General features: G+C 26.5%; 2 protein-coding genes across 4 annotated transcripts; both read right to left on the bottom strand.

Moving 5' to 3' along the window:
• Positions 1–328: 328 nt before the first annotated feature.
• On the bottom strand, positions 329–6,938 carry LOC108003220 (uncharacterized). The gene is made up of 4 exons (XM_017065357.3): positions 6,470–6,938; positions 5,748–6,143; positions 5,586–5,669; positions 329–5,503 (listed from the first exon to the last, which is right to left on the bottom strand). The coding sequence occupies exons 1-4, from the start codon at positions 6,488–6,490 to the stop codon at positions 3,401–3,403; spliced, it is 2,604 nt and encodes an 867-aa protein (XP_016920846.2). The 5' UTR covers positions 6,491–6,938; the 3' UTR covers positions 329–3,400.
• A 227-nt stretch (positions 6,939–7,165) lies between these two features.
• LOC108003209 (maternal B9.10 protein) lies at positions 7,166–13,277 on the bottom strand. 3 transcript variants are annotated; one of them, XM_017065342.3, is made up of 3 exons: positions 12,733–13,277; positions 11,314–12,045; positions 7,166–11,199 (listed from the first exon to the last, which is right to left on the bottom strand). In XM_017065342.3, exons 2-3 carry the CDS (start codon positions 11,758–11,760, stop codon positions 10,846–10,848), a joined length of 801 nt encoding a protein of 266 aa, XP_016920831.1. In that variant the 5' UTR covers positions 11,761–12,045; positions 12,733–13,277; the 3' UTR covers positions 7,166–10,845. The 3 variants fall into 3 exon arrangements, with proteins under 3 accessions (XP_016920831.1, XP_016920832.1, XP_016920833.1); XM_017065343.3 differs by having other exon boundaries at positions 12,738–12,884; XM_017065344.3 differs by having other exon boundaries at positions 12,591–12,803.
• Between the last annotated feature and the right edge of the window lie 8 nt (positions 13,278–13,285).

Genomic DNA, 13,285 nt, shown 5'->3' with positions numbered 1-13,285 from the left:
TGATTGAAACGAGCTGGGCTCGGCCCGATCGTTCGATCGATTTTCTGCATGTGTTTTCCGCGGCGGTTGGAACAGTTGCGCCAAATTAAACGCCGCAAAAATTTACATCGAGATCAGATTTATCAAATCCATTCAAGCTGAGAGAAACCTTGGTGTGTTTATCCGTCAGAATTATCGCGATAAATTAAAACGTGACAAAAGATTAATTTTAATCTATAATCTAGAAATTTGATCTAGGGTAATACGGATGAATCGATAAACGCAAATTTTTTTTTTTTTATATAAATAAAATTATAAATAAAAATGGTTTTTTTCATGTGAAATAATATTCGCTTCTTTAAATACATTTTATTTCACTGTATATGTACAGTTTACATTATTATCGTCGCCACGTTACACATGGTACATCTGATTTCGAGTTAATGGGTAACTGTTTACTACAGGATGTAATTCAAAGCGATCAGTCCGTTTCAATGAAAACTCAGCCGCAACGATACACCTCAATGCATTTACAGTATCTTTGTATTCAAATTCATAGATCTGCGTTTGATCTTTCGACGCTAAGCCCTCCTCGCTATTCCTCTTTATTCCGAGTCTAAAGAATGTATAATAAGCTAATTAAAAAAAAAAAAAAAAAAAAAAAATCAAAGATATCTCATTGTTCTTCTAACTGTTTTCCTATCGATACAATACGCATTTCACAATATTGTGTTATTCGTAAAATGAATCAAAGCGAAACATACGCGCTCATGAGTGCAAAACCGTAAAATACGGTGCAATCTTGAACGTACGATTCGATAAAGCCTCGTGTATCTTTATTTACTTGATTCTAATTCTTGCACTAATATATATTACACGATTTCTTACTTCCTCTTTTTTTTACAGTATTTAATTTATTTAATAAATATAGATAAAAATATTAATTTATAATGAACATGAATTTTATTTGCCATACGATATAGATATCGAAGAATGATATCTTCAAAATTCTGAAAAAGAAGAAATTTTAATTTAAATTCAAACTACTGAACATCTCATTCCTCGATCATCATGAGCTTAAGTAAATTTTTAAAGCACCGCTTCTTTTTTCCAACATTCCAATTATCCAATCCAAATAATTAATCCTTCTAATTTTCTAAGGTGATATCTTGGGGAGATGTTGGTTCTCACCTGAGAGAATATTGAAACCGACGGAAATATATTTGGCGACTTGTTCTCAATCGATATTTTCATTTGCTCTTTGTATATTCAGAACTCAAGCACCGATATACCGGTGACTCATGCACCCTCCTTAATTAATGGTCGTTAACTCAAAACGCGTTGCGCTTAACGAGCCACGATGAAAATCAATCGGTTTTGCGAAATATGCGAAGTTTCGGTACGAATTTCATCGTTTCTGGAGTTTACGCATAGGTGAACAGCCTAAAAATACGCAATCGTTCCGACGTTCGCCTTGAACGCGAAAAGTTTGCTTTTCCTCTTGCTGTAATACGCTAATGCTCGTATAATATTTTTTTTTTTTTAATTTTGCGCATAAATTTACAACTTTAACGCGATGTCCACGATAGATGGTCATCTTTAATTCATTTCCTGAATGCACATTCTCGATTATTACATCGCAACTCTCTGTTCCACGCAGAATACATTATTGCATAAATGGAAAAAACAGGCAGAAACATTAATTTTTGCGTTTGCTCGTAATATGCACTTATGTTTATCATGAAACGCAATAATATCTTATTTTTGAAACGTCGTGGATACGTTGAATTATAAACATCGGCAATTTTATTTAATCTTTCATTCGAGAAAAATCATTAACGAATATAATTATTATAGTGATCGTTAAATGTTTCTCCGTAAGACAATAATTATCAATTAATTTTATTTTATTTATTTATCTTTTTCTTAAGTTATATTTGCGATACTGATCAATTTATTGTTTATCTGTAATTATTTGTAAAAGTACAATATAAGGAATAATATTGAAGTAATTTTTTTTATTGCCATAAAATAACGCTAAAATACTCGAAGATTGAGTAAAAGTTTATATTTTTTTTCTCTTCATCGGTATTTTTTTCTTTTTTTTTCTTTTCTTTCTTTTTTTTTTTTTTTTTCTTTCTTTCTTTAAAAGACCGATTTCAATTCGATCGAAGCACAGCGAGTTTGGGTTACAATTGAAATCAGATAATTATCGAGTTTATTTTAATTATGCGCCTGGAGTATTATAACTTTCATCTTTGTCGCAGGGATTTTAAGCATTTTTTAAAATAAACTCGTAATAAAACATGCAAAATAAAGTGAATAATTATACTACGATACATTAAGTGAGACATTAAAGAAATATCAAATGTATTAACTTTGGTACCATAATTATTCTTTAATACAGATCTTTGCGCGAAACAAATTTTTATTACATAAAACGTTTCTCGTACTTGATTTTTATAATGATATTTATTTTGTTGCGAGTACGAAATTAATGAAAAATTTCACGGATACATTTTATAATAATTAATAAGAATCTTGATATTGTCATTACTGTATTCTGCCATACTTGCACATGCATACAAGGAAAATATAACATCGTTTACCCGTTTACGATGATAAAATTTCGTTTATACGTTAAAATACTATCGTCGTTCGTTTCGGTGTTCCTCTTCTATTGAATGAATTTTAAAAGATTTCATTTTACAACGCGAAATATTCGCGTTCTGTGATTCCAATGATTGGAAATAGCACGCTATATTCTAATGTATTACACTATAAGTGTAAAATTTCGACAATTTGACAATGAATTTTTTGTTTAATATTGTCTCGTTTTAATACACCCGAACGCAATTTATCCTAATATAATATTTAATCGCAGTATCGCAGTAACAAGAATAAAAGTTTGGACATCTAATTTAATCGAGTCATATTTCATATTTCGATTGATCTGTACAAAACTGTACAGAATGAAGAAAGAAGAAAAATAAGACATATTACATTCTTAAATAAAGTTTTTCAATATCCTTGAAATAAAAAAAGAATTGAATAAAAGATATAATCAATTTTTAGTTAGTTGGAATTAAATTATGCATATTAATTATAATAGAATTTACTAAAGTAGTTAATAAATAATATTCTATCTAGCAACATTGCATAATTGCTATGAAATTCAATTTTTATTCACAAAACAAAAATATTACGATATCATTATTATTATTAGCTATACAAATTAAATAAATATGATTCTACAACTGCAATATAGTGTATATGTGAATATAGAATGTTTTACTTTACGCTACTGTTCTTGGTACAGCCTTAGTTTCACGTAGTTACAAAAAATAATGCTCTGTTTTATTTTTAAAGGAACTCCCTGCTGAAATAGTAATAATTTTTTTGAAATATTTGCTGGTATACTTTACACTTTTGATCCCGTTTTATCATGATTCTTTTGAAATCTCTTGTGATCTTTCCTATATTTTTCAATCGTTAAATCCACGTTATCCGTGCTCGATAAACTTAATGCCACAGGATCTAAACTCGCTGCAAGTTTTAAATAAGTTTCTTCCATTTCTTTAGTAATCTTGACTTCGTAATCAAAATCTGCAGTGATTCCTTTTTTTAATGTTTTAGGCAAAACTTTCTCCTCTTCAATTGGAATATCGAAAGATATTAAATCTTTCTCTTTTTCTAAATCAGTATTATTTACATCCAATGAAAAATTATTTACAGCATTATTTAAATTTCTGATTCCAAATTCTTGAATTTCTTCCATTATCAAACTGTTGCATTTATTTTCTGAAGAATTGTCATATGATTCCCGATTATTTTCAATTGATTTGCAATTTGTTTGGGACTCGTCTAAATATGTTAAAGAAAGATTTTTATTATCTATTATGTTTTCATTTGGCTTTAATTCCGTGTAATTTGATCCAGAATTATCCATGTGAACCGACGATTGAACCCATTCGGCTACTCTTTGTAATTGGTTATTGTCATGTAACAACATCGGTGTGCTTTCTTCGCTACTAGTTGAAATTGATCTTTCGGATCCAGATCGAGACATCTTTTTCGAATGAACTAAAGCGGTATTTGGTTTATTATTTCCACTAGTATATAACACAGTTTTATAATGACCAGCATTATCTAAAAGAATATTCTTCGATCCAGGTGTTACTCTAACGAGACAATTCCTTGGACCGGTTATTCTATTTTGTGTATTAGGTTTCAAATTACCTAATGCATTATGCACACGCATTCCAGTTAATTGAACGACATCACTAGAACTACTGGAAGGATCGGAAGTTGAAATTACAATACTATCGCTACTAAAAGTTGGACTAGTGGCCACTTCCATTTGTCCAGAATCATTTTGATGCGCAACATTATCAATATTCTTAACTTCTATTAAAGTTAATTGTGTTGCATGTTGTGTTTCTTGAGTTGATCTATCATTTTTCCAAACCCTATCATTAATTATATCAATCTCAATATCACTGTTAATTTTGTCTTTGCTTTCTTTCGTCTGTGATTTTAATCTCGTCCATTCATTTTTCCATAATCTATCGTTGATAATATCGATGTGACTCTGTTCTTTTTTATCAAAGTAATTTTTACAATTTTCAGGAACTATACAATTAGAAGATTTCTTATCCAATTTATTCCAAGAATTTGGATTAAATTTACCATCAATTTGTAATTCACATTTTTTATTCAGTTTCGTTTGTTTTCCTTTATCAATATTTGTTTTACCATTAACACATGTATCATTAATCTTATAAGATATTGCCTGTTTAGTCGTATTTTCGTTTTGATTTTGAAATATACTTTGATGTTGTGACGTATTGACGATATCATTATGACGTAATGAATTCTTTTTATTAAAATTAAGTTTTGTATTAACATTTACACGATTATCATCTTTTAAACTGTCTATAATTTTACTATTTCTATTTAAAAATTTATCTTTTGTGCATAGTTGTTGATGATTACTATTCTTTGTACAATTATTCTGATACTGTACTTTACTACTAACACTTTCATTTCCTTCATGATAGATTACATGTACCACTGAATTTTGACTTCCTTTATTTTGACAATTTTTATCGATATTTTTTAAATTATCAGAACGTTTCTCTACATTTTGTGCATACATTGTTGTACATTCATTACAAGAAAAAACATTTGGCATATTAGTTTGAGTTTCAGCATCAACCATTAAAATACTTCTATGGCAAGTACATGTATCGCAATGCTTTCCAAATACTCTTTCTTTCTCTCGATCTTCTAAAACTTTCGCCATTATCGCTGCCGAGACAACATCCACTGGTGGTTTAGATTCATCTGTTTCATCATCACTATTGTTTTCAATTGTAGGTTTAGTTACATTATAAACCATTGCTGTTGGAGGAAATGTTGAAATTGGTACTGTAATACTTTTTATATCAGGAGATGTAGTATCATTAGAATGTTTCTTTTGTGCAATGTATGTCCTAACTTTGGCTTGTACTTCGGAAGGTAACTAAAATTAATAATAATTTATTTTCACATATATATTTTTCATATTTTAACTTATAAATATTTATAACAAAGAATTAACTTACAGAATCATATTTTTGTCCAACAAAATTAGAAGGTTTACATTGAAGAAGTTGTATTGCCAAGTTTACATCATTCCTATATTTTTCCTAAAATAAAATATTATTTATAAAAATTTTATTCACAATTCAATTTGAAATCATCCAAATTTTATATTTGAAACATACATTATCTTGAGTTAAACGATGTATAGTATAATTTGCATCAGCTAATCTATGAGATAAAGTTGCAATATCCTTAGTAAATGCACTTTTTTCTGTTTCACATTTATCTACAATCCTCAATAATTTATCTTCAAGATTTTGATTTACTTTCTGAACACGTTTATGAGCCTCATATAATCTTGAATACTTTTCTTGCCAAATTAAAAGTTCTTCCTTCATAGAGGCTAATTCTCCATTTGGAAACTTGTCAGCTTCATTTAAAAACTGTGTCTCCATTGTTACAATATGATTATCTCTTTCTAATAAACGTTGACGTAAATTTTCTATTTCTACATGCAAATGCATTTCTCCATGTTGCTGATCATTTTGATTACAGCCCAGACATTTGCAGCCACATTCCTGAAAATTTAAAAATTTAATTAGTTTAAAAATAATTTTTATATATAATAGATAATATTTATGTATACATATATATATATATATATATATATACATATAAAAGATATTAAAGATCAAAGTAGACACACATAGACATTTATTTCTTCTAAATGAATTTGTATCATTTATTATTATTCAATTAATTGAAATATTTCTATTTTTCTGAATATATAATTTTATAACAGATGTTATAAATTTTATTATATTTAATTTCCAAAAAGATATTAATTATTAGTTATATGTAATATTCACTTATTATTACTTATTTATTTAACATATGTACTTACCTTACATTTTTCAGCCATCATGTAATATACAAATTATACAAAAAATATTGAAAAAATATTTATGAATAACGAGACTTCGAAATTGGAGCCTCATAACCCTGTTGTTCAATTCGAACAGAAATATGGATAGTTTACATACGTTTCAATCTAATATATTTCCTCATAACATCATCAATTACTAAAGCAATTTTCGTGATGAGAGTTGTTTTTATAGAATTACTAATATTTAAAGAAATATTATTGCAATAAACTTTGAAGTGACAGATTGCAAAATTCTCTGTCGTCTGCCACACATCTAACTCGTTGAAGTATCATCAATTTTAAGATGGAGTTACAAATATTTGTAATATTATAGCCATTACTTTTACGTTTTATAATATGTTATAAATTTATTGGAAAAAAGAACTATTAAATGAAAAAAAGAAAATTCAAAATAAATTACTAATAATGAAAATCGTACTTAATGCATATATTTAAGGATAACCAATAGTGTAACTCGCGAAATTTGAATCGTATTTCTTATTGGATATTAATACATATTACCATATCATATTATCTATTGTATACATGTAGAAAATTGTAGGAATCAACACAATTTTAAAATTTAAAAAGTTTTTATTATATACAAAATTTTAAAATATACGCAAAATTTATAATAAAAAATGAAATATGATGATTAAATAAAAATTAAAAAGATTTGATTTGCAGAAATATTTATTAAGTGTTATTATAATTCGTACATAATATTTTTAATCATAAAAATGTTAATATTACAATAATTACTTCAAATATGCTTCATATAACATTTGCAAATATAACTTTTCAAAATCTTATAATATTTATAAAAAATGCATTACATGATAAAATACATAAGCCAAAAAATAATAAAGTCGAAATATAAAAAAAATTGTTTCGATTATATTGTATCTCCAAAAACAATAAATATTAATATATATAAATATAAAAGAATAAAAAGTAATTTGCAATCAATAATACGGTTTTATTTGTTATGATTTGTTTTTTAGTACAGATATGAATCTTTCTAAAATGTTTAAAAATTTTATTTATAGTTGATTAGTAATTCTATAAATTTCGATTATATGATACTAAAAGTAAAAAGGTTGTACAATCAATGATTTTAAGTATTTTGCTTGAATGTGTAATATAGTTTTTATTGGATAACACGAAACAAAGTATTGAACAGAGATATATATTTGAAGTTATGAAAAAAATGCGAAGATCAGTATGGTTGTAGAACAGGATTATAGTTATCATTGCATAATTATGCAAAAAGTAGTTTTATAACATATGACACAGCAGTGGTAGAATATATGCATATGTTTATATAGTGCCTTACCCTACAATCGAAATGATCCAAACATTAATGCTAATATCAAATCTGTTTTTCTTTTTGGATACATTATTTAACACGATTGTAAAGTACACTCTTAATAAATTCTTGATAAGAGAATATATAATAATGACATATTAAATTTTTTTCTACATATTAATTATATAAAAACAAAAATTTTAAATTGAAAATTGATATTTTAGATTTTTTTTCTTAATACTGTGTAAAGCATTTTTTTTTATTTTTTTTTTTGAAAATGATATAAAGGTTTTTAATTTTCTTTTTTTTATGCCAAAGCACTATATTCATTTGTAAATGTTAATGTCTAACTCTCATATACTTAAGAAGTTATAAATATAAAAGAATTTTTTATATAAAAGGGAATATATTTTTTTTTTTTGCCCAAAATGTAATTTCTTTCTTGTCAAGACTGCAAATGTACATTAATACTACATGTTTTATCACATGTTATTCAAATATAGATTTTTTATAAAAAAATTGTTTCTGAACATTTCCTATTATTAGAAAATGTTATTATATGGAGCATAATATTTCTTTTTTTTTTTTTTTTTATATCATGAACACAATTAAAAAGTTTGGAACATTTCAAATGTTGAGCATCATATATATTAATAAAAGAATATGTCCGAATGCAACATTGCTTAACTCTACATATACATTATATCTATATTCATATAGAATTTTTATACCTTTCATAACAACAAAATGACTCTTTCTGAATAAGTTTTAACAAATTGAACACAAAAATCATCTACAATACAGCAAATTTCATGCATATATTAAACAATGCTAAATGTGAAACATGAAAGTTGCAAAATTTATACTACATATTTGATTAAAATTCTTTCTAACACAGTCTGTTCAATAATATTTATGTTGTGTCTGGTTATATCATTAGAAATTTATCTAAGGACACTAAATATCTAGCGACAATACTCCAATTTGTGTCATCAGCTAGATTTATATTATGTAATAGATGGTAACAGTTATACTATGCAATTTCAATTTTTCACATTACCATCAATTTTAGTAGGTTAAAACATTAACGAAAACTTTTTAAAATGATTTAACCACATAAATTAATAATCTACTATAAAATATAGTGCATACTGCATTTGACATAGTCCATATAAAGTTTATATGTTATGCGCCAATGAGATAACAATATATTTGCACAAACGTAATTCTTAAAAATAAATCTCACATTAAAATCACGTAAATAAAGTGAAAGTTATCTTTATGAATAATTCTATGTTACAACATAAATTGAAAAAAATTGCACACTTTAGATACTAATAATATTAAAACGTTCGTGCACGTGTGAAAGGTTCAAAAACCAAACAATAGTGTTTAAATATCAAGATTAAAGAATATGATTATTATTTAGATTACGAGATATGATATATATATTTACACAAACATATCTGAATAAAAGAATGTAAATAAACAGTAATACGTAGAAGTATTAAAGAAATTAACTATTGTAACTCTCAGAATACTGTATGAAATGAAAATTAAAAAATTAATATATTTTAGTTGGTTTTTGAGTCCTTCATACATAAGTAATTCCCAAATAAAAATCAAGCATGTATTTATGATGTTAACAAAGCAAGAGCATAAATTACTATAGAGTTATAAATTGTCTACAATATACAAGATTGAATGTACACAACATCTGTATTAGTATAGTAGAATTAAAGTTTCAACTGCAATAAGCTATAGATCTATTAACATCAAAGATGTATATTCTTAAGTGCTAAGTTTTAGTTGTTTTGCTTAAAAACCATAAGCCCAATATATATTTTTATATTGAGCATAATTAAAATAAACATTCATTTTTGTAAATGTTAATTATGAAATTCATGCGTTTGTTAATAATCATCTAACATAAACGATTATTAATAGAATCTCTACTGGAGGCAGTATGTTTACATAACAGGTATGGTGTGCTTCTTTAAAGCAAAAATATTTTAAATTTCTTTGCACCATGAACCTGCAAATTCAAAAGAGGTATCGTTCTTCTATTCGTTAACGCAATATAACAATATACACATACAATAAAAGATAAAGTTGTTGATTTGAACTCGTCAAACATCATTCTCAAATCAGTATTACTAGAATTTCAAAGCTTACATGGTTTGTCAATATTGTTATAAGGCATTATATTATCTTAACAAGTTGGTATATTATATCTCTAAATTCTCTATTTTTCTGCATTATAACAATACTGAAAAATAAAGCGAACTTTGAAGCTCCAGTCTTTGTGAATACACTAGATATATATATATACACATTAAAGAAAAAGTTCTTTGAAACTCTTTCTTTCTATTACATGACAGAATTTCATGAAATGTTTATTTAAAGAACTGAGATCGCCTATACGAGGCATTAAAATTTATTACATATAATTTAAAGAGGAATTGTATCCAATTTTGGAAATTCATTTAAAATCAATACTGCTCCCTCTTGAAATACCTATAATCTATTTTCTATTAAATCCTTTTTTTTTAGGATTAATCAGAAAAAGTGTCACAAGTGATATGACATTTTTTGTCTTAGACATCAATGACTTAATTCACTCTAATTAAATTCTGTCTAATCTATTATTTTACAAGCAACCTTGCATCCGGAATTAAACATCTATCATCCAATTAATTATTTATATATAACATGTAATAATGCAACATTTCTCGTCATAAAAAATCGTAAGCCTTAGTCGTAATTCGAACAAGGTCATTTGTAATTACAGAATGGGAAATTTTCGTCACTGAAATGTTAATAAATCTGTTCCTCATATAAAAATGTTCACATTAAATTTTTTAAGAATACAATATCAATAATAATATTAATAATAGTAAGACATTTTTAATATCACTATAAATATATGCATACTTCTGTATCAAAACAAAATTTTTTAATTATTAAAAGAATTTTGGAATTTCTTTTTTCTATTCTTTTTTGGAAAGGAACAGATTTTTTAACTACTTTCATAGGGAGGGATCGTTTATACTTTAAGAGCAGCTTTGGGAGACCAATGATGGAAACGGGCAGGTCCTGTAGGATAGGAAGGTGGATGAATCCACTTGTTTCCTCTGTGACCCATAAAAGGAGGTGGAGATGGACCACCCAAAAAATGAGGAGGCATGATATTATACCATGGTTGACTTATTGGATGAGGACCATAGCCCATACTGAAGGAGTGACCAAACCAGGAACGATTTCTATTAAGGTGTAACCTTGGGCTGTTTAGGTTGCGTTTCCTACCTGTACCATTATTGCTATGCTGTTGATTTTGATTAGCAGAGCTTAGTGGTTTTGATTTTTGTTGCTGATCTGTATTAGTAGTCAAAGGGGATTTCTGTAAAATATAAAAATTGTTAGTATTTATTTAATTTTTTAAATTATATTATTTTTTAACAATAAAAACTGAAATATATATTACATAATGAAATACATAATGTAATATATCAACCTGTATCTTAGTCGGCCCCTCAGACTGTTTATTTTCTTTTTCTAATCCTTCATTATTTCCTTGAAAAATTGGTACAGTATTTTCTTTATCATCAAATGATGCTAAAGTACAATATGACCCTTTGCTCTCTCCAAATCGGCAGCAAACTTCATTAGGATCAACCCAAAGCGTTAATTCTACTGGTAATGATAGATCTTCATACTTTACTCCAGCAGCATTAGCTGCACTTTCTAAAGTTGCATCCCTCCGATTATGACCATTTACACGAATACAACGATAACCTTGACCTTTGAATGGTTTGTCTGGAAACCAATGATTTTTAAAACGTTCCGTCAACAATTCCACCAAACGTCGTTTAAAACATTCCAATTGATCAGGACTAAATTTTTCGTTTTTTTCTATCAGCTGTACTAAGAATAGTACTGCTGCAGTAATCTCGTTGCGCATGTTGCCTCTGTCGTATACCAAGTTTATAATTTGCAGATGAAATCCTTCTTTGATGTTGTGATACAATATTCTTGAAAACTAAAGTATCATTTGCTGAAGCTGATGTGGAGCACATAGAGCCCTTCTGCACTGCAGCAATGCTTAAATTTTATATTTATATTTTTTATATTTAATATGATCTATGATGTGTTTTTTCTTCTGTTTTTATTTAAAAAACAGCTTTTGCTAAGTTATTTTGCTCCTTCTTTGGTATACACAATTTATTGAGATTATTTTTATTCTCACCTGAAATTATATAAAAATTATTAATAAAGAACTATTTATTAAAAATAACTATATATCTTAAAAATCTTAAAAATATGCATATTTATTAATATTTTATAAATAAAGATAAATTAAACAAAACAACTTTTCTAAATAAACAAACTTGAAAATAAATTCACATATGTATCTATAAAAACTTTGTTTATTTGTTTCTTTAATGATCAAATTAAAGAAAATATTTAAATAAGCAAATTTTGATAATATTATATATATATGATTTGTTGCATTAAATTATTAATATATATGTAAATAGATTTAACAACCGATATCGTTTCACAATAGAACTACACAACAATATGTTATGGGTATTAATTAGGTTATAAACCATAACTCAGGTTAGGAAAATCATTTAAAGATACAAGATCGACAATTTACACCGCATTTACAACGATCAGTAATCAGAAACAATACAGACGGCATCATTATAAAATATATTAGATTTCAAGAAACGAAATTGTTCCGAAATAATGAGCACAACGAATTATGCCAGCTCATTCTTGTCGTACCAGGTCGTGCCGTGAGCGATTGTTCCTGAAATACCACAACTCACAGTCTTGGTGATTATTTATTTATCGTAATATTTCATTGCTATTGCAATTATATTTTTACTCAATATACTTAAAAATTTAATACTAATATTAAATTGACCTTACGAATCAGTGACGAAAATTCCGTGTTTCTGGTGAAACTACTACGTCTTCTCTCTCTTTAAATAAACGTACTCGACCCAACACGTGTTACGTTGCATCAATGTCCATGAAGTATGTAGAAAAATATAGACTTTCTACAGTTACTTTTATATTTGTAAGTTTATAAATATAGAAAAAAAAATATTATAAAATCACTTTTAAAATATTATAAAATAATAATTTACAATGTTTTATAATCACATAATAGAATTCTAAATTTTGAAAAAAGTTTAAATTATTAAAGAATGCTTTGTCTTCCTTGAGATTTGAAATTATAATTCTCATATAAAAAACGTTTTTCATACGAAAATTAAAAAATTAATAAGATTTATAAAACTTTAAAAAATTTTAAACTTTGATTATTAATATTGAATATAAATAGCGTAAATATCGTATACTAAAAATGTTAATCAAAATTGAAAAAGTTTGAAACATTCTTAAATCTATCAAAATTCAACTTGTTGCTTACTTCTCAATGTATTAGGTATTACTAGCATAAACAAGACACAAAT

Source organism: Apis cerana, linkage group LG1 (genome assembly GCF_029169275.1).
Source record: "Apis cerana isolate GH-2021 linkage group LG1, AcerK_1.0, whole genome shotgun sequence".
NCBI lineage: Eukaryota > Metazoa > Arthropoda > Insecta > Hymenoptera > Apidae > Apis > Apis cerana.
This window is presented reverse-complemented; position numbering and strand designations above follow the sequence as displayed.

Coding starts and splice junctions, on each gene's coding strand:
- LOC108003220 (XM_017065357.3), bottom strand. CDS start 6,490: ATGATGGCTGAAAAATGTAAG. Junction 5,670..5,747: donor ATCGTTTAACTCAAGATAAT/GTATGTTTCAAA, acceptor ATTTTATTTTAG/GAAAAATATAGGAATGATGT. Junction 5,504..5,585: donor TTGGACAAAAATATGATTCT/GTAAGTTAATTC, acceptor TATTAATTTTAG/TTACCTTCCGAAGTACAAGC.
- LOC108003209 (XM_017065342.3), bottom strand. CDS start 11,760: ATGCGCAACGAGATTACTGCAGCAGTACTATTCTTAGTACAGCTGATA. Junction 11,200..11,313: donor AGGGGCCGACTAAGATACAG/GTTGATATATTA, acceptor TATATTTTACAG/AAATCCCCTTTGACTACTAA.